This window comes from Sorex fumeus, unplaced genomic scaffold (genome assembly GCF_029834395.1).
Source record: "Sorex fumeus unplaced genomic scaffold, SorFum_2.1 ptg000122l, whole genome shotgun sequence".
In the NCBI taxonomy this organism is placed as follows: Eukaryota; Metazoa; Chordata; class Mammalia; order Eulipotyphla; family Soricidae; genus Sorex; species Sorex fumeus.
In genome coordinates, this window is record NW_026606179.1 from 56223696 (window position 1) to 56246174 (window position 22479).

A 22479-nucleotide genomic window follows, 5' to 3' on the forward strand; every position below is an offset into this window, starting at 1 on the left:
AATGTATCAGCAAATCTTTCAAAATTTTCCAGACATATATTACTACAGAAGTCCAATGAAGGATAATTATTATTATTTCTGTGTTACAGATAAGGAGATAGGTATAAGAAGAATGCATAATCTGCTCTAGTAGAATAATGCCTCGTAACCATGTCACAGTACATGACAAAGACACTTTACAGGCATGATTGAGTGAGTAAACTTGAGATGGAGAGATTATTCGGGATTATCCAGTGTAATCACCAGCATTCTTATCAGAGAGAAGGAAGTGAACCACAGTCAGAAATGGGTGGAAAGACAGAGAAGAGACAACTGGCAGAGAAAAGCTACAGAAGGCGAAGATGGTATCTTCTAGAAACAACAGAAGTTTCTAGAAGTGCAGCCCCTGCCAGTGTCTGATTATGGAACTTGGGAATTCCAAAGTGATTACGGGTAAATTTGTGTTGTTTAATACAATCAAGTTTGTGGTTAGTTGTTATGGCAATGAAAAGAACATGAAGTTAGTTGGAGAGGAACATAGCTGGATGATCTTTCTCATCTGTGGAATATAAAACAATGTGGTAAGGGAATAACGAATGGCTAAAAGCTGCAGAACTGAGCTCCCCATGGTTGGGAGGACAGAGGGGGAGTCTTTGGGGGAGGAAGGACACTGGCACAGGGTCTGGTGTTGAGGCATTATGTGCTCGAAACCCTATCATTAACAGTACGGTTAAACAGTATGATGCCTAAAATGATTTTTTTTTAATTTAAAAGAAAAGTAAAAGGAACATAATGTAAAGGGAGCCTCTAAACACAGAGAGACTGGTTGCCTTGTTAAACTACAGTAAACACTATCCATATATGCTCAAGGGGGCTAGACTGTGGGAATTAGTTGTGTCCAACCAGTTGGCAACTTGTTAACTGAAAATTAGAAGCCAAGCTAGAGATAGGACAGCAGTTAAGGCACTTGCCTTGCACTGGTCGACCCTGATTTAGTCCCTGGCACCAAATGTGGTCCTCTGAGCACCTCCAGAAGTGAGCCCTCAGCATAGACCCAGGTGTAAGCACTGAGCACAGCAGGTGTGACCCCAAAACCAAACAACTATAACAACAATAACAACAAAATCCCACCAAATTAGAATTAATGTACTCTCCATTGTGAGCTAGAATGTGGTAGAGACACATTATAGACAGTCATCCAATAGTTAAAATTATAACCTGTTAATAAGATTAACAACAGATATAATTAGAACATAATTTTTCTTTTCAGTCAAGTCTCTTCTGGCATTTTGGACTTTGGACTTTAGGACCTTTTCTTTTTTTTTCTTTCTTTCTGTTTTTGATTTTTGAGCCACACTTGGTCATACCCAGGGCTTACTCATGGCTCTACACTTGGGAATAATTTCTGGTGGGGCTTAGAGAACAATATAGGCTGCCAAGAATCGAACCTAGGTCAGTGCATGCAAGACAGAAGTTATCTGCTCTACTATCTCTCTGGCTCTGTTAGAGTTTTTTTTACTGTGAAAAATTGTACTAATTTCTCGTTCTAATTTTTCTATAGAAAATTTATCAGAAAATTTACCTGTATTTTTCCTATTTATTTTCTATTTAAATAATACAACTGAATGCAAAGGATTTTTTCTGAAACTTTTTACAAAAAGCAGGAGTAAATGTGATTCTGGCAATTTATTTAGCTACTAATTATAGTTTGACTGCTTGATTTTGTATTTCTAAGCAAACCTTCATGTTCTAATAAGCAAATATTTGTTTCTAAGCAAATATGACCTAATATTTGCTTAGAAACTCAGTATCTGTATTAAATAACTTTAATTTCTTAAGAATGTTTTGTGGTTATATTTTAAATTGCTTTTTCTGTTATGTGTGTAAATAGTGGTAAAAGTGACTTATTTTTAGAGTATAGCTCAAGTAATACTGTTGAGTATCATGCTGAATTTTTTCCCTTTGATGAGACTCCATGGGATTTACTTGTCTCCTGACAGTGTGACCACATTCCAGGTTTTCTTGAGCTCTTTTCTTGAAAGGTTTTCTTCATCTGTGCGCGAATTCTGTGATGTGATGATAGCAGTATGTTGACCCCTTGGTTTCACTGTTTTCTAACTTTCAGGTTTCTTTTTTTCATGGTGAACTCTCCTCACCCCTTCTCTGTCCCTTGACCTCTGCTGTCAATTCTCAACAGGCTCTATAAACTTCATCTCATCCCATGAAGGAGCAACTATACTGGCAGAATGCATAGATTCCTTGGAATGAGTCATTCTAGTCCATGGGGCCAGCCATAGGATTCAAGCAAGTGAGGATGGTGGGAAGTTACTGATTCCCCTCTTCAGAAGCCAGAACTTTCTGGAACTGATCTCCGAGTCTTTCCATATCCATCTTAATGAGCATGATGCCTCTCTTTTTTGAATCCTGATCTAGGGATTTTGTGAGATTGAGGATTCCCTTGCTAATTGATGCTTATCTTCAGTGACTGCCTGTTGATCCTCCTACATCTCAATATCTAGTGCAGTGCCTCAGATGGGTTGTAAGAATGCAGAGGACGGCACAGTGGTAGAAATCACAACCCTCCAAGTGAGATGACAGAGGTAAAAGTGAGAAGGAGAGTGGCAAGTAACTTCAGCTGAGGAGAAAAAATGTACAAAAATGTACACCACTGTTCTAGGCTTTGGTTGTTAGTTTTATTTTCACTTCTTTTTTTTTTTGTGGGGTGTGAGGGTGAGTTAGACCACATCCAGTGGTGCTCAGGGATCACTCCTGGAAGTGCTCAGACTGTTTATGGTGCTGAGAATTGAACAGGGGTCAACCGCATGTGAGGCAAGCACGTTCACCCCTGTACTCTATGACGTCTAACTACTCTATTTTTGCTAATAGAAATATTCTAGGCACAAAAGCTGTAGGTTCCATAAAAGGATAATATAGCCATTTAAGTATAAAAATAGCAACAGTAAAATAGATGGAACAGAAGAAATAGTAGGTAAAGTAACAGGCTAAGATTCTACTGAAAAAAATCCTCTTGGTAGATAAGTCCAAAAATAGACTATCTAAAATAAAATCATTATTATGATGGTTGCCTTTAAGCAATACATTAGCTCAGACATAACTGCGTTGCTCCAAATGTGTCAGCAGTTAAAGTCTGTCTTATTGGAATTTGTCTTAATTTATTGTAATCTAATAATCATAGAACACATTATTTGTATTTGACACAGAGTTATGTCTGTACCATGCACATTCATTCAGCTATATAACAAGGAATAATTGTTCAGTTAACATTATTCTTTCTACAGAATGCAATGTTTATTCATGTGCGCTTGGTGAATGAATTCTTTATAAGCACATTAACAAGATGTGAAAAAATCAAACCTCAGAATTTTTGAAAGATGTCTGCCTAAAATAGTTGAAGAAATTTTCGGGGGGCAGTGAATATAAGTGGTTCTCATTAAATATGTTGGATAAACGGAATGAGACACATATTGGGCACCAAGTAGCTATAATAATTTTGTCAAATGAAACAAGGTGAGTAAACTACAATGTCATTTTGTTGACTGGGAGAAGTCAGCTAGCCTGCTGAAAAACAGCTTCCTCTTTTATTGGGTTTCCCTACATCGTCATTTATTACATAAATGTACTCTCAAGGGCAATTGCCTATTTAAAAAAAACACTTTGATTTGTGAAATGCTGAAAATACTGCTTGACTCTCTGAATATTATTAGTTCTGTGCATGTGTGTGTGTGTGTGTGTGTGTGTGTCTTGTGTAGGGTGCAACTAATTTTGACAGATGTACTGTTATGTTCGTGGTGTGACATGACATCTTTTTTCAGATGAACTGAATAAAAGTGATCTTGACAAAGAGTAGATAAGACACTGTCAGGAAGCTGAAGAAACATGTCAGTGTCACAGTTCTGACACAGATGCAGCAGCATAGCCCTTCTAGTATCATTAACTGAGTCTTCCTTGTATTGTCCTGCAGAAGACAGAAAATAGTATGACTATTTAATAATGATGACTTAGCCACCAAAAGAATCAAAAATCAAAACACACAGGTCTGGTTAGTATTTCTTAGAGGTGACCTTTGACGATGCCTATGTATGTGTGGGTATATGTATGTGAATCTCATGGAAACGGCAGGTCTGAGAAAATTTGGGGACACCAGCGCCCCTTTTGAAGAAGCTGGAAAGCCATTGAATGTTGACATTTGAGAACACCATTAAACATATTGATCATGAGACCAGTCCAGTGTGGTTATGGATATTGATCATAAGCATTTCACCAACCCTGCTGGTTTCCGTTTTTATGAAATGAGAAGAAACAGCCTTTAATGACATAGGAGAAAATTAGTGCTGTGTTTTAAAACAGATTTCTAGATTGTGAGTGTTGCGAGTAGGTGAATATAGACTAAAATGGAATCAGTCCTAGGAATCAAGGGGGAATTTGATTTTGGTGGCTCTATTTTCCCTTGCTCTGATGGGCTCAGAACTGAATTATACATGCTGTGAGTGTGTGTAGTGCTTTCTGTGTCTATAGGCATTTAAAATGCTTTCAGGAAAAGCATATTTATCCTTAGAATCACTGTAATGTCTTTGTCTCTAGGATCAGAGGTGGTTGATCTTGATGGAAAAAGTTCTCTTCTATATAGATTTGATCAAAAAGCCCTAAGCCCAATAAAGGATGTTATTTCTTTGAAATTTAAAACCATGCAGAGTGATGGTATTCTCTTCCACCGGGGCGGGCAAAATGGAGATCACATCACCCTGGAGTTAAGAAGAGGAAAACTCTTTTTACTTATTAATTCAGGTAAATAGATCCCTTTGGTAAAATCCTTGAAAAGCTGCTAATTTCTACATGAATTCAGTGGATATATGCTTGTGTGTTAGTTTGGGACCCCATGAGGTACAGGGAATTGAACCCAAGGCTCCTACCTGCAAAGCATGTGCTCCAGCCCTTCGAGCAATCTCCCTGGTCCCACTTTCTGCTTTTTGTTTTCCAGTTTATTTCATAACAATGAGGCTGTCTTACTTCCAGATTCAAGGGTTATCACTTATATTTTTGTATATATCTCATATATGTGTCTCTCAAATTATATATTTATAATACTGCATTATAGTTTCATGTAAGAACAGTTCATATTTATTAGCTTGTTCCAGACACTCATGGATTTTGTTTGTTTATTTTTTTGTTTTTTGTTTAGCACCAGTAGAACTGTGTGGCTGTTTTTGAGCAGCAAAAATAAATGGATGGGTTATTGAAAAAAATACCAAGGTAGTAAAGAGGAGGTTGTAGCCAAGATAAAATTTGCATTGAAAACGAGCATGTGATGGATAATACTAATAAAGAGAATTAACTGTGGAGGAAATTACCACAAGGTTGAGAGGCTGTTATATTCACACTTCGGCTAAATCCACATGGCTGATTGCATGGAGCGCAATATCACTGAGTGACACTGATCCACAAAAGACGCTATTTCATCTTCTTTTTAAAGAGTAATGGTGCTGTTATTTACTTTTCCCCTCTTGCAAGGTGAAACAAAGCAGCCTTCACCGCATACCTGGATCAACCTCACCCTGGGCAGCCTGCTGGATGACCAGCACTGGCATTCTGTGCTCGTCCAGCACTTGGGCCCGCAAATCAACTTTACGGTGGATGAACAAAAGCACCGCTTCCACGCCGCCCAGGGGGACTTCAGCTACCTGGATCTGGAGCATGAGGTGTGGTGGTTCCGTTCCAACTAAGACAGGTCCGGGCGATGAAAGCGGTTTAGGTCTGCCAAAGGAAATGACTTTCTAGAAACTTCCGCTTCCCATGAACATCAATTACCTGCTGAGGGTCAGTGAGAGAGTGCAGGACTGAAGGCACATGCCTTGCATGAGACTGACCCTGGTTCTGTCCCTAGTACCAACATGGTCCCCTGGGTACCTCTGGGGTGACCTGGGTATTCCTGGAATTGAAGATCCCGAGCGCCATCAGGAACTTTCTCTAGCATCAACTGCTTGGCCTGGTTATCAGAGAATGACTGGAAAGGGCCCCCTCTGCCTCCTGAACGCTGATGGTTGCAAAAGCCAGAGAAGTCCTAAAGCATTGCCCAGAGTAACCTAACTCACAGATCTGGGCATGCTCTGTGAAGGCTTCATCGTCTCACATACTAGAGGGTGGTCGTCTTCCTTACCTGAAGTGTGTAATCACATGATGTCACCTACAGCAAATATCCAGGAATCGATCCCGTTACCGCTAGTAAATCTGGAACACTGCATGTCTTTTGTGCTACAGCACACATGACTCTTGTCCATTTCTAGAGAGGAAGTAGCAAGGAACCCAGTAATTCATTAATAGTTAACATAAATGCCATTGTTATGGTGTACCAGAAATGTCTATAAAACAAAGCATTATAATCAGTGATATCATTAAACATAGATTTCCTGTGGATATAAAGATGTATTTTTATCCATCAGCCAATAAATTTCAAATCCAAGTGTGATTAGCAGCTTTCTAGGATAATCGAGGGATGATGTAAATAAAATTGAAAGCATATAATTTAAAAAACTGTTTGTTGAAGGAGCCTTAGATTATAACGTTACATTCTTAGGTATACATTGTTCTCAGTCAGGAGCTCTCTATATTTCATTAGGTTCACCACAAAATTTAATATCATCCTTCGACATATAATTTTTCAAAGTACGCTTTCTTACCTTTTTCTAAGTTTGGAATTTATAATGCGGGAGTACAGAAGAATGAAAAAATTGATGCAATGCTTGTTGCTATTGTTGCTAATCATAATTAAGCAGATTATCAGAAAATCACTAAACAATATTATTGATGCCATTTTTCTTTCTAAGATCAGCTTTGGAGGGATTCCAGCACCTGGAAAATCAGTGTCATTCCCCCATAAAAATTTTCATGGATGTTTAGAAAATCTTTACTATAATGGAGTGGATATCATTGATCTGGCCAAGGGGCAGAAACCACAGCTCATCATTCTGGTAAGAGCATCTTCGTGTGGTAGGAGAAAAACTGTCTGCCTTTTCATACCAGGGAATTGGATTCCCATTCCATAAGATGTTTTGAAGTTTACTCTTACTTTTCAGTTTTTTCCCTCCACTTGACAATATGCATGTAAGGCATAAATTCTATCTTAAGATTTTTACAATTCATAGGGAGCGAATATTTTTATAGGAAGTACAACTGTTTTATCCTTTACAGTTGATAATTTAATTTTGCTGTGATAGCCTTACTCCCAAGGAGACTAATTTCTTTGGCGCTCTAATTTCCTTAATAAGATGCTCTGACAAACTCTCTAAATAGGCATGCCGAGTTCCAGGAATCAGATAACATCCATGCAGATTAGAGAGGCGTCTGAAAACACTGTCTTTTGCCATGGTCATTCATGACAAATAAGAGGAACTAATAACTAATTGGCTATTGTGGGTTGCATCTGCCAGTCTGCCCCCCGCCCCCCAGCTGCATTATATTTTAATTCTGGGAAAATGCAGTCTCCTTTAAACATGACCAGCTTGGTCAGGATTCAGTGAGAGGCAGTGCTACCTCTAGGAGAGGTTCTATTTTAGGTTTTCGGGCTTAGCCATTAGCCAGAGAAGCAAAGATGTTTCTTTGCACAGAGCGCAGGAGAGCTGGGGACAGACCACATGTCAGTGGCCAGTCTTCACCGGACTGACCACAAACTCACATGCAGCCTCACAGGATTCTGACCATGTTTCCTTTCTGACTCATCCGACACATGCTTTGTTTCTGGCTGACTGAGAACCCGAACCAGATGAACCAGAGAATTCTGAGAAGCAGGAATACCAGCTGTGCCAGCTGGGTGAGAGCAAAGAGGACCCATCTAGCACTGCCAAACAGTCTATAAAACTCTTCAGAATTCAGAATACATCCACATCAGGTGCTGTGGTAGCCACAAAGCCCAGAGCACATTCCACGAGCGTTTTTCTTGCTTGCTAAATGTTTTCTTCCTAATTCTGTGTGAATTGGTAATATTTTTCAAAAGTGTGTCACCCAATGAGATGTTTATACAGTTTCTTTTTTTAATAAAAGGAGAAAGGATTTAAAAGTAAAATAAAACATAGAGAGTTGCATTCCATTGCCAAAGCAAGTTTCCAAATACTCCTTTTTAACTAAAAGTCATTCTGCTTTGGTGAGGAGGTTTGTCGCTTGCAAACCTGTTTATCGCTGCTGCTAAGTGACACATAAACCAAACTGCAGCTGGTAAGATGTGTTGGCTCTTCCAGTTGCCTCTCATGGGTTAGTCGTGGACTCTGCAGCCTTTTTTATTTCATTCATGGGATGAAATTCTGGTCAACTGTTAGTTCCCACTGAATAGTGATTTAGTATCACCAGTGGTTTTGGTTTAGTCAGGACCAAATGGTATAACTTCACTGCCATATCCTTAATCAAATGAATTAAGGTCACTTTCCAAATCTAAATTTAGCTAATTTGTTAAACAATACTTTTAGGACAAATAAAACCTTTCTTCTTCACTTTGGAAGCACATAAAAGAGCATGCTTTGTTATTGCTAAATAATTCAGACCTTAAATTTGAAAAGAGTATTGAAATACATATTTCACTCAAATAGAATAATTTTCACACCACATTTTAATGAAAATGTATGCACTTTTCTCATGAGGTTTTGTTTCTAAACCACTTGATATGTAAATCTGATAAGGGCATACTAATAAAGAATGAGGACAAGTAGCTTTTTTTGATGGTATGTGAGAAGTACATTGGACATTGTAGTAAGCAGTGTTAAAAATGAAAAAAAAAAAGAAGCAAGTGGTGACTGTGAAGATATGAATGCCACTCTGAGGGAAATAAGCCCTGAAGAGCAACAAAATCTTTAAAAGTACTAAGTCACTATTATTAAGCAAACGCAGTATAAATAAGAGTGGTAGATCACTTTGGCATTTTGTCATTGAACTTATGCAGCTGCTGTCATGAATGTGGGGAAGAAAATGTTCCTGTACTTTGCCAGTCGAAATATGGAGTATTTTAATTTTACTTCCTGGAGAAGAAGCTGAGTGTATTTATTTATTAAAGCACAGAGATGCAGTTGTTCTGTGTCTAAAACTTTCCTGTAGAACTTGAAAATACTAGCTCACAGAGAAACACAAAAATATTTTCTGATAGCATTGATGGTAAAATCGAAAACTAGGAAACAACCTCTTGCACAGTCACAGGAAAACAACCCTAGAAGAAGTCGAATAGTCTTCACCTGCCAGACTACGCATTCAATGAGAAGAAGGAACTAGGCTGATGTCTGATCCCTTGGATGATTTCCATGAGATAATTTTTAATGACAAAGTTATCAGTAAACAACCCTGAGAATAGAAAGTTGTAAATAACAATGAAAAGAGAAAATAACTTATTAGTTATGATCAGGGATCACCAAAACAGTATTCTTTAATATTTTATTTTGTATTTAGTTTCTTAGACTTAAAAAGGCAAAGGCCCTCCCGTTGATCGTCGATTTGCTCGAGCGGGCCCAGTAACGTCTCCATTGGAGACTTTGTTGTTACTGTGTCTGGCATATCGAATACTCTCAGTAACTTGCTGGGCTCTCCGAGAGGGGCGGAGGAATCGAACTCGGGTCGGCCATGTTGGCCACTTGTAAGGCGAACGCCCTACCCGCTGTGCTATCGCTCTAGACTTAAATATTTATTTTTTTTAGACTCAGTTAAATGACTTCAGAAAGACTGTGATATGGGAAAAACCCAAAGAGAGAGATTTGACTGATTGTAAAGTCCCTGGATTTGCCATCTATTTAAAATTTGAATGCATTTTAAAATCTATTTATAATATGCAGCAAGAATTTGAACTTTTATGTGGGTAGCAACTTGCTCTAAATTGAGGATATTTAAGGCCAAAGAGACAGTACAGCGGGTAAGTCACTTGCCTTACATGCGGTCAACCCGAATTTCATCCCCAGCACTGTATATGGACCCTCCCAGGAGTGATCCCTATGCAGAGAGCTGGGAGCAAGCCCTGAGCACCACCGGGAGTAACCCCCAAACCAAAAGAAACTGAGCTTAGTTAGACATCGAGAACCAACTTTTGTAAGTAATTGCAATTCTCTTACTCATGGACTGTCTCATTGTAAAGCTCTTTTCTCATACTTTATCCTCAGGGAAACGTGTCCTTCTCTTGCTCACAACCACAGTCTGTGCCAGTGACTTTTCTTACTTCCCGGAGTTACTTAGCACTGCCAGGATCTTCTGGAGACGATGAGATCTTGACCACTTTTCAATTCCGAACCTGGAATAAGGCAGGCCTTCTGCTCTTCAGTGAACTTCAGTTGGTTTCAGGACATCTCCTCCTTTTTCTTAATGATGGAAAACTCAAGCTGAATCTCTCCCAGCCAGGAAAATTACCAAGTAACATCACAGCAGGTAATAAGTGTGTTCCCACAGGCGAAGCATATGGGTCTGAAAGATTTCATTATCTCCCAGGCCCTTCTCCTTAAAATTGCATGCATAACCCCAAAATTAATATTTGCTTAATAAGTGAATACTTGAGTTAATAAGAATATCAATACTTTTCCTGAGTGGAATTTAATTCCAATCTCCCTTTAAATATGGCCTCAACACTGTCAGGTCTTATTAACAAAAATGAGAATTACAAGGACTAGAAATTCTCCTTTATGACCTTCTCATCCACCCTCAATATCTTGAAGAAATGTGTTTTGGGGGAAAGGGTGAGAGACTGAAATGGACCCAAATATTTGCAGAGTATCTTTGGTGGAAAACTAGACACTTTGCAACACAGCCAGTTTTCCCAATTTTTGGATAGAGGAGAATGTCTTTTTGGGATCTCTATCTCTAAGTTAGCACCGTGGAGGTCAAACCTAAATATTTGGTCAGCTTAAATTTCCTTGCTGCTGTTTTCTTTGCAAGAGTTGAATGCCTTTGGGGGGAAATAAAAATAATTCATAGAGAGTTTCCTACTGGGACCCCAAATGCAATTCTCTTTACTTCCAGGCAATACGGTATCATTTTAATGATTGGAATTAATATAATTAAGGAGACTAAGAATGTCTGGAAAATTAATGTCTAATTTAGGTCAGTGCTTTGGGTGAGGAATATTTTTGTCTCATCATTAAAATTATATACTTCCTGACAGGCATCTCTATCACTTCTTTCATGTACATGGTGTAATAACCCAAACCCAGGACCAGAGGTCAAACTGCAGTAATGGCTGTATCAATTTAATAAAGGAGCCTTAAAAAACAATGGGAAGATACCATTTAGTAGTCCTATATTTTAACAGGGACCAGAATTAACAGCATATGTTTGGATAGGAAGCAAATGTTAAAATACAGTTGGCAGTGAAATGTAATTAGAGTATACAAATGAATAGACAAATGCCTAGTCTTGAAATGTCCTGTTTGGTTTTCTTATGTGGCTGCAGTTTAAAAATGGGAGCTGGAAGTTCAATATTAATTTTAAATATTGAGAGATACTGTGTTGTGACTTTTTAATTAGATGCTCAAAAATGTGGCCCATTTGCAGGCTTGACAGAAGGAAATAAATTAATCAGTGTCTTATTTATAGTGAAGACACTCCCTAAAATGAGAACATAAAAAACAATGTAAGCTTTCCATTCACGTGTTGTTCATTGTGATGAAGCTGACATCCTCCCGAAGGCTCATACTCACAGCCTGATTTTCAACACGGGAAAGAGGCTGCATTCACACAGTTTCTCCTCCTTAGCTCTGAGAAGTGAATTCATTTCTAAACAGTTTGCAGACATGTGTATTTAACAAATCACTGGGTGTCAGTCTGCATAGATACCCTGAAAGATAGAAAGTTTTCTAGATGCGTGTTTAAATCCACTGTTCTAATCCATTATGACAGTATATGGCCTAGTGGAATTTTTTGCATGACTAATAATGAGAAACCTAGATGACAGAGGAATGTTAATATAAGAACATTTACTATTACTTTTCAGATAATACATCCCTTCTTCACTTTTCTAGCTTGCCTCCCTCCCTCCCTTCCTTCCTCCCTCCCTCCCTCCCTCCCTTCCTTCCTCCCTCCCTCCCTTCCCTCCCTCCCTCCCTCCCTCCCTCCCTCCCTCCCTCCCTCCCTCCCTCCCTTCCTTCCTTCCTTCCTTCCTTTTCCCCTCACTTCCTTCCTTCTTCCCATCCTTCCCTTCTTTTTTCCTTCCTTCCTTCCCTCCCTCCCTCCCTCCCTCCCCTCCCTCCCTCCCTCGCTCGCTCCCTCCCTTCCTTCCTTCCTTCCTTCCTTCCTTCCTTCCTTCCTTCCTTCCTTCCTTTTCCCCTCACTTCCTTCCTTCTTCCCATCCTTCCCTCCTTTTTTCCTTCCTTCCTTCCCTCCCTCCCTCCCTCCCTCCCTCCCCTCCCCTCCCCTCCCCTCCCTCCCTCCCTCCCTCCCTTCCTTCCTTCCTTCCTTCCTTCCTTCCTTCCTTCCTTCCTTCCTTCCTTCCTTCCTTTTCCTCTCACTTCCTTCCTTCTTCCCGTCCTTCCCTCCTTTTTTCCTTCCTTCCTTCCCTCCCTCCTTCCCTCCTTCCCTCTCCCCTCCCCACTTCTAGTGGGGCTTAGACTTACTCCTGGCTTTGTGCTCAGGGATCACTTTGGGCAGGACTCAGGGGACCATATGTGGGATCAAACCCAAGCCAGCTGCATGTACAGAAAGTTCCCTGCCTACTATTCTTCCACCTCAGCCCCTCTCCCTCTAGTTTCTTCAAAACCATTTATTTTGCTTCTTTCTGTAAACTAACACATTTTGCATTTAAAATATTTTATTGAACAGCTATTATTGGGTGTTTGGTTTGCTTTCTCCTAGGGGAAATTGTCATAGGCATAACATTCTATAATTAAATAAGTTGTCAGAATGTATCAGAATGATACTTTAAGGAGAATCAAGTACTTATTGACAGGTTGTTAGCATTTATAGTAACTCTTCCATATAGAAAGGTCACTCAAGTTTTTAGAGCTCTTGGAGATGCAAATATTCATTTGTTTTAAAAACTCAAAATGTACATGATTTTTTTTTACCAGGGAATAAAACTTGAATTGCATTGAGGCAGAACTGAATGGCACAAATGTTGGAATTATCAGGCAAAATTTTTATGTGACATACAGTTTTGCAGATTGTCACTGAGAATTATTTGGAAATATTTTGTCAGCCTATGTCAGCTTTGAAATTTTAAGGATATTATACTCACTTAAGTCATAAAGCATATTAACAGTACTGTAAAAAAAATCTCTCTTGCCACCAAATATTTTCAGTCCTTGCCATTTGTCTAGATATCAAAGAAAAAATAATTCATATGCCATCAAAAGCTTAATGAACCATACAGTTCTATTTTCCTATTAAAAAATTCTTTATTGTCAGATTTGAGATTTCTGTTATTTTAGCATTGTCGGGGCTGCTTTTGCCTGAAGGTGAAAACCCGGCCTATAAACTAGCTGCTCGGTCCCGTGGGCTAGGCCTGGCGGATGCAAGCCTTGCAGTCGATGAGATGTTTCTGCATTTTCATTATAAGGCCTTCATAATTCTTGTGGCCCTGGCAATGGATTTTGCCAGTCCTCTTGATTTGCCTTACCCAAGAGGAACCTTTCCTCATTCCCCTTTCTTCCCTAGCACTGGTGGAATATTCCATCCTGTCTTTATAATATAAGCCCACCATGCCCTTAAGCTCCAGAAGTGACTGGTCACAGGGGCAAACTCGTGTTGGTCCTGGCAAGAGCTGTCTGGTGTGTGACTCTTGAATTCTGGGTGGTGTCTCAAACCAGAGATAAGCAGGAGTGATGGGAGTTCCTGGCACTGGTTCTAAAGGCATTTGGCAATCGGCACCCCCATTCAGTTTTTTTCCTTGAGTAAAGACCTGTGGGTAATTACATTGCAAAGAGCTTACCCCAAAGAGTAGGCTAAGTTATTTTTACCCATCTAACTGAAGAGATAGATGTCTACTAAAATCTCTTAAAGAATGATGGGGGTTAAGCTGACACAGTATTTCTTTCTATTTTTTTAACAAAAAATTTTTCTTAAGGAGTCATATTTACAAAGTTACTGATAATTGAGTTTTAGGCATTCAATAATTCAACACCAATCTGACACAGAATTTCTGTAGTGGTGTGAAACCGGAACATGCAAGGGGGCAGATATAAACCTCTTTGTTCCTTTTGTGTGTGTATGTATGTGTGGTTTAGGCCTGAAAAGAGTTATGGAGAAGGATGAGGGAAAGAGGAAGATGAGGAAGAGTATGTGTGTGGTTTGAGCATGTAGTAGGATTATTGGGCTGGAGCAATAGTACAGGGGTTAGGGCATTTGCTTTGCATGAGGCCAACCTTGGTTCGATTCCTCCATCCCTCTAAGAGAACCTGACAAGCTACTGAGAGTATCCTGCCCACACAGCAGAGCCTGGCAAGATCCCTGTGGTGTATTTGATATTCCAAAAACAGTAACAACAGGTCTCACAATGGAGATGTTACTGGTGCCCGCTCAAGCAAATCCATGAACAATGGGAGGACAGTGCAGTGCTACAATGCTATTAGGATTACTGTTTTGCAAGCTAATATGATAAATGAAAAAAACATATATATTCCACAACTCCCCCTTTTCCTTCCAAGTGATTCGGCCTTTGGAAGGGGCACCTTTCTTACCAGTCTAAAACCGGGAAGGAGTTGTTTACCTAAAAATTAAACTAAAGTCTGATTTTAACATGATGAATTTTTTATCACATAAGGTCGGAGGAAATGAATTAAAGAAATTCTTCATTATCCAATGTGAATAATAAACTTGTGGGTAATAAGCTGGTAACCAGGCATTGTCTATTACAAAGGAAGCTCGGGCACAGATTCCTAAAGGATCCCTTCTTGGGACAAGCCTAGCACAAGCCTTGCTAGCTCGGTGGACAGGTACATTTATCAGTGTCAGATACAAGTGGGCTTACCTGGCCATCTTTTGTTCCTAATCTAAATTAACTGTTGCATTCACCAAAAGTATTTGTTTTCATCCCTAGCCCTTAGTTATCAAGATATCCCACCCGGTTGCAGTGCTGGCCCAAATGTGTCGCCTGGACTAACACTGATCAGTGAAATACTTGTGAGAAGATGAGAGGAATTGCTGAGCTTCAGCAGTTCTGGAAGATAATGCTGTGGGCCGGGAGATGGTGCCGCGGTCACCGTCTCTTTCTAGCTTGAGCCCTGTGGTGAGGATTTAATTTCTGACACCATGCCGCCCTCCAAGTACAGTGGCGTTCGTGTAGCCCTGGAGGAGCTCAAGCAATGCAGGTGTTGCCCTGGATATTCCCCTTCCCATCTCACCCCCCCGCACACGCGTGCGCACGCACACACACACACACACACACACACACACACAGAGCCAGGGTGGCCCAGGTGTCCCCCATCCCCAGGAACTCTCAATGAACAGCCTCCTAGTTCGCCAAGAATCACAGCTGGCTCACTGTACTGTCTTTCTAGCCGCACCTTAATGCATTCTTTGTCGTTTGGTTTTGGATTTTTGGTTTGGGATTTTTGGTCAGGTGACCTCTGACTCTGCTGTCTGGGATCACTCCTCATGGTGCTCGGAGGATCATCATCTGGGCTGCCGGACATTGAACTTGTGGAAGGCAAATATCCCACCCACTATACTCTACACGATGAACAATGGGAGGACAGTGACAGTGATACTCTCTCTCCACCCCATCTCACCCCTCCATAATCCATTCTTGAGTATCGTAAAAGTATCAGTCTACAGTAGATGAGGAAGGAACAGATCCGTTGCCATGACTCTTTCTGAGATGTGCCGACTCGGGACCTTGGAAAGTGTGTGATGCTGTACCCGGAGTGGGGAGTCTCCAGGCAGATGCCCGCTTTGAGAAAGAGGCAGGAGGTAGGGTCTGTGAGAAAGAGGCAGAGGTAGGGACTAAGAGAAAGACAGGAGATAGATAGGGACTATATGTGATGCAAAGCTCTGTGCAAGGATTTTCGCTCTAAATCCATATCCTTGAAGGAAGCATGGGATGACAAATTGGGGACATTTGATTAATCTTCACCATCTTTGCAGTCGGGGAGCATCTTTTTCTGACCATCTGTCTCTGTACTCACTCTTAGAGAAAATGGGGCTGAGAGATCTCACCCCCACCCTCCAGTGTTCAGGTCTTTCTCATTATGGTTCACAAATCAAACCCAAGTCGGGTCTTTGGAAATTTTTTTGTTGTTGTTACACGAATGTAATGTCAAAATGCGTTTCAGCACCCAGACAGGGGATTTGTGCTCTACTAAATGAGTCCAGAGCAAAGAGCTTCCTCGCCATTTTCGGACTAAAAGCTCTGGCAGATAATAGCTGGGGAAGTAAATTGCACATAATATCAGGAAAAGAGGACCATGACCTTTGGTTTTAATGGGGGTAATTATGATTTTGTTTACTAATTTGCTCTGCGGAATCCTAGAGTTGAATCTTCAAGGCAGGTGGGCGGGCTGGGAGGTCTGAGCGGAGCCCCTTCCTTTCTTCCTGTCAGCAGGGGCTTCAACTCAACCCTGTAGGTTCAACTAGGTTTGGGAGGGAGAGGCCGCCCCACAGTGGGGACTGCCCTAGATTGGGCTCCAGGTACTTTAGAGCTGACAAGAAAGCTCTGAGGAGCCAGAGAGATAGTACGGTAGGTAGGGCACTTCCCTTGCATATGGATGACTGTTCAGTCTCCAGCACCACGTTTGATCACTAGAGACCCACCAGGAGTGATTTCTGAGCACAGAGCCAAGTGTAAGTGATGAACGCCACTGGGGGTGGACCCCCAAACAAAAACAAATCTTGAATTTTGAGTATTAAACAATCTTTATAGACATATCTACATAAACTTCAAAGATAAAATAAGATTGGGTTGCCACAGTTTTCTTTCCTCCATGCAAAAGTTACTGCTGTACCTTTAGGAATATTTCTTTGGACTCATTTCTATACGTATTCAAAGATTAGAACTATAACTGGAATTGCACGTATGCAGTACTGTCAATGGGGATGTTCTGTGAAGTTCTGGTGTGTACTGGACCACTGCTCCGGGGAGAAAATATAGGATTCGGTGCCTGGAAGTCACTGGTCAAAGTGTTTTTTGACAACCCATCAGTTCATCACCTTGTTCCTTGAGCTGTTCGGTTTGAAACAGCACCTTATCTAATGGATATTGCTGATACCGAACACTGAACACATGACCTCATCCAGACAATTTCCTTGTGCCTGAATGAAGGTCTGGCTCACTTCTGATGGGAGGCAAGTCACTGACTTCTGGCATGAGGAACCCTGGTGACATTCCAGCACTCCGCTTGGGAGTCTTTTAAACAGCAAACTCACCAACGAAACACATATTTAAATAAGAGCAACATGTTCCATGATAAGATTCCAAGGAAGAAGCAGCCCCTCACTGGATTTCAGGTGACTCACGAGTAGGTGATTGTCACACAGAGAATCTGCAAGATCTGATGATCAACTGTGTACATATAATTTGCCACATTGCTTTGTTTTTCAGCTCTGCTCTAGATAGGTAAGCTTTCAGCATTCATTGGCACATTCAAGTGTTTTTTTTTTTTTTTGGCATACTTTGACTTGCTTTGCTCAGCTAAATAACCTGCTATGATATTTTCAAATATAACTGCACAAATTATAAATAACAGCGATAACCTAGTCTAGAAAAGTATCTTTGCTTTCCCCATACCCTCCCTGTATACAAGGTAAGTTTATCTCCCCAAGAGCTGAACAGTGTACCCATGCAGGGTTGTCCAAAGATCTTTCTATTGTTCTTTCTATTGAGGCACCCAAAAGAAAGATCTGTTTTTAAAAATTCAATATTTTTATTATTACTTTTGAATCACAGTGACATACATAGCTACAAAGTTGAAAGTTGTTCATGGTTGGGTTTCAAGTCACATAATGTTCCAATACCCATCCCTTCACCAGTGTACATTTCCCATCCTCCAATGTCCACAGTTTCCCTCCTGTCCCCTTTCCTGGCCTCTATGGCAGGTAGTTTTCTTCTGTTTCTCTCTCTCTCTTCTCTCTCTCTCTCTCTGTCCCTTCCTCCCTCTCCCTTCCCCCTCTCTCTCCCTCCCCCCCTCTTTCTCTCTCTCCTTTTGGGCTTTATGGTTTGCAGTACAGACACTGAAAGGTTATCATGTATATTCCGTTACTGACTTTCAACACTCAGTTCTTGTCCAGAGCGATCATTTCCAACTATTATTGTCATACTGGTCCCTTCTCTATCCTAACTGCCTTTTGCCCCACACGCACTTGTGGCAAACTCCCAACCATTGACCAGTCCTCTGGGCCAAAAGAAAGACCTTGACCTGCCACTTCTCCCGACAGAGAGTGTCAGTTTCCACTCTTTCCCTCCAAGATGGGAGTGTTTTTCTTAAAGAAGGTTTGGTGGGGAGGGACTGTTGCTGTTTCTGACCCACTATTTCCAGAATTACTGATGAGAAAACTCTCTTTGAACTAATTCTGTGCCCTCAGGAGCAGGATTGAGTGATGGCCAGTGGCACTCCGTCTCCTTATCAGCCAGAAGGAACCTCCTGAGTCTGGTGGTGGATGGTCAGGTGGCTTCTACCGCTTCTTCCCTGGGGCTTGAGCACATTCGTTCAGGGGGAACCTACTATTTTGGAGGTAAGAGGTCAGACCAGAGAGACAGTTGATGCACGTTATTGCTATTACCCCACAGCTCCGTGACTTTATTGGGCATTCGCTAATGTCAATGAGGTGGAATCATCTCTCACTTTCTCTGAACAAGGAGTGTCCAACTGTGACCTAAAAGCCTTTCTTGGAGGCCGACTTGTTGAAGTTTCTATCTCTGTAATGAGAGTGATGGCGATTGGTTCTCGGTCTTCAGTTCTTATTTCAAACATTGATGTTTCCTAATGTTGAATGGTCCCTCTCTGTCTTTTTTTTACTTTTTAAATGATTTTACGAGCTGTTCCGGATCATGACTCTTAGCTCCCCAGAGCATACTTATTACTTTCCATCTGACCAATACAGAGGGAGAATATAATACCTATGGGCAAATAATCTAACTTAATTAGCCATAGAGATCTCTCCTTCGTAAGTAAGAATGCACTGAGACATCAGAAAAACTCAAGGCATCAGCAATCAACACTAAGTCCCATCACACAAAGAGCAACAACAAAACACCTCATTTGCCTGCCCAGCGGATTGAAATTAAGGTTTGGGGGAGGAAGCACTGGAAGTGGAAATGAGCCCTAGCCCCTGAAGGTCAGACTAAAATGTTGTTTGCCACTGGAAAGAGAGAGTTGTAACACTGTTAGTAACACTGTTAGTTGTAACACTGTTTTTCCGATCATGATTCAGTTGTATTTGTGTTTGTTGTTATTTGGAGTTGTAATCGTTACTTCTGTGCAGAATCACTGTTGAATTTGGGAGAAGTGACTCAATCTTCAGGACTTCACGATTCGTCAATAAAATGCAAATTCCTTTCCAAGAATTGACAGTAAGCTCTCCAACCATGAATCACTCCCCCAGTTTGAAAACATAAAAAGCTTGCAAACAAACAAACGTCCACATAATCCCTGACTAGGAAAGGTGGCGTGATGCCAGCAATCTGAAGAGCAGATAACATACTCCCTTCAGTGAGATTTGTTCATTTCTGAATCCAGCTGTTCCTAAAACCTTCTGGGTGATTTGACTAATTTTAAAACAGCCCCTTGGAATACATTCATTTAATAACTGGTAAAATATAGAGAATAACTTAACCAAGAGCCTTCAAAGGAAAAGATTTGGAAACTCTAAAGAAATAAGAGAGAGAGAGACAGAGACAGAGAGAGAGAGAGACAGAGAGAGAGAGAGAGAGAGAGTGAGTGTGTGTGTGTGTGTGTGTGTGTGTGTGTGTGTTTGGAGTGGGGGGAAGGCAACTTGTTAAATGGTATGAAGAAAAAGGAGGATAAAAATAGCAGTTTAAAAGTGTAAATCATGAAAATAAGAATCATCTTTCAAAAGCATTTTATGTCCTTCAATGTTCAGATTTACCAATTTTCATAGGAAAAAAGGCTTTTGGCTTTGGGGCCATACTGGGTGATGCTCAGTGGTTACTACTGGCTCTGCACTCAGGAACCACTCCTAGTGATGCTTTGGGGACCATATGGCATGTTGGGAATTGAACCCAACTTGGCCATGTGCAAAGCAATCTCCTTACCCTCATACAGTCTTTTTAGCCCCTTCATAGAAAAAATTGGTTGCTTGTTTTTTCATATTGTAATACTTTTTTATAGGGAATAGATCACATGTTCTTTTTTAAAAAAAGGGCAAATTCTGATATATTTAATATATGCTTTCATTCTTAGGCAGGGTGTGTATGTGGGGGTGGGGGTGGGGGGTGACATACCTTGTGAGTGTCTGGGTCCCAGGACCGTGCTCAGAAGTGTTGGGGTCTCATGCAGAGTTGGGGGTGAAACCAGGGCCTTCCCACACGCAGGCCTGTGCTCTATCTACCCTGGTCTAACATTTAATTTTTAGAAAACAGTTTTGCATTCACTGAAATATTGTATATGAAGAGCTCCCATATACCATACACCTAGTTTGCTCTATTGTTCGCTGCTTAAATCAAATCTGCTTCTATTTAAAGGAATGTTAATGGTTTCCCTTTCCTTTTTTGTTATTGTTGCTATAGCTGAGATGACTGGGGCACCCACACTTGGTGACGAGGCTGGGGCAGTGCTCAGAGCATCACAATAGGCATGTGGTGTGTAGGAGGTCAAACTCTCAGCCTCCTCTGCAGGGCAGGCACTTAACCGCCGGGCTATTCCTCGGACCTGCCAGAATTCCAAGGTTTTAAAAAATACACATTTTTTATTGTTACATGCATTTCCTAGATTAAGAAACATATTATTACCAACACCCACCGGGCCTTCCCAAATCATTTCTGTTCTCCCCAAATAAATACTGTTTTGAATTCAAAGTTTCTTCTTCTTTACATGTTTTTATAATGTGGCACCTGTTGAGGTGTTGTTAAGTTTCTGAACTCTACTTTGAATACTTCTGTCATGAAATTACAACTCTGGCACGTAGAAAAATGGAAGCACAAATCTATAGTTAATTTAGACTTCTCTATTCACCCGGGGCTGGAGCGATAGCGCAGTGGGTAGGACGTTTGCCTTGCACGTGGCCGACCCGGTCGACCCAGGTCCGATTCCTCCGTCCTCTCAAAGATCCTGGCAAGCTACCGAGAGTATCTCGCCTGCACAGCAAAGCCTGGCAAGCTACCCATGATGTATTTGATATACCAAACACAGTAACAAGAAGTCTCACAATGGAGAAGTTACTGGGCCTGCTCGATGAACAACGGGAGGACAGTGCTACAGTGCACTTATTCACCCATTTTCTCAGTTGGTGACTTTCAGTAGAGAATGGTCTTCAGAGACCACCCTCAGCTGTGCTCAGGGGACCCAGAGGCCACTCCAGGGGATTTGGTGCTCTAGGGGGCCATGTGGACTCAGGGATCTAACCTGAGGCCTTGCTTAGGTGGATGTGTGCAGCACCGCTTCCAACAATCTTTGCAGCCAGAATATCTTTCATGAAGGCAAGAGGTGCTATGAATCACTTGATGCATGTCCTGCAAATCAGGGCACCCTCTCAGTGTCACGGCTGGGAGCAAGGATGCCAAGGTGATCTGGGCCATTTGCCGTCTCCTTCTCATGCCCTCTGCCAGCTTTGCACTGCAGTGTCTAAAGCTTTAGCACCTTCAGCCTTGGTCCAGCAGGGGTCGGTCATGGAGAATGAGACAAGCAACATGTAAGGAGACAAACACATGGACTGTCCAAACTTTAGGCACAAACCATAAGTGAGGAAAACGTCTGGTCTTTTATCAATATAGTAGCACATACCCCCGCCCCCATCTTCCCAGCACGTGAGTTATCATTCGCTTTGCCATAGATATTGAGACAGTTTGTAAGCACACCAACACTCAATGGGAACAGGAAGCGCAGAAACGGGGGATATTTCTCCTAGCCAATTAGCAGGTACCCTTGAAGTCGAGCATGAAGTTGTGACTGTTCCCTAATTCTCTTCTTGCCTGTGTTTCCAACTAGAAGATCCTAAACTGTTTTATTCTATTCTTCCCTGGGTGCATTTCTGCTGCCCCTTTATTAAATTCTCAGACCTATGTTTTGCCCACGTGACTATTCTGACTTTGGTGTGGGTGTTTGTTAAGGGGAATATCTCCCACACCTCAGGGCCTGGGAGAGGAGGTCTTCTTTGGGACCTGGAACTTTGGATTCTGACAGTAACTGGAGGGCAGCAGTGTCATTTCGGTCCCCTGAGGCCTCCAGGGCCTGAGGACCAGAGCATGACTGGAAGAGGGTCCGGCCAGGGTGTCTTAGAGGTAGAACTGACCCAGAGTCCCTCTTTGCTGTTATGAAAAGGGAGTACCAACTCACCATGTTTAGCACTCAATGTCCTGAGAGTGCCCCTCTCATCCTGGGCAAAGAGTAACATCAGCCACCCTAGAAAGCCACCTGTTCTGGGCTC

At 41.3% G+C, this 22479-nt stretch overlaps 1 protein-coding gene across 1 annotated transcript in view; it reads left to right on the forward strand.

Moving 5' to 3' along the window:
- The window catches only part of CNTNAP4 (contactin associated protein family member 4), a 287713-nt gene that overhangs the window by 169129 nt on the left and 96105 nt on the right, over positions 1-22479 (forward strand). Inside the window, exons 5-9 of the mRNA XM_056135853.1 lie at positions 4582-4785; positions 5509-5696; positions 6822-6965; positions 10122-10383; positions 18460-18609. Of these exons, the coding sequence (XP_055991828.1) occupies positions 4582-4785; positions 5509-5696; positions 6822-6965; positions 10122-10383; positions 18460-18609 (948 nt within the window). The remainder of the gene's footprint in view (positions 1-4581; positions 4786-5508; positions 5697-6821; positions 6966-10121; positions 10384-18459; positions 18610-22479) is intronic.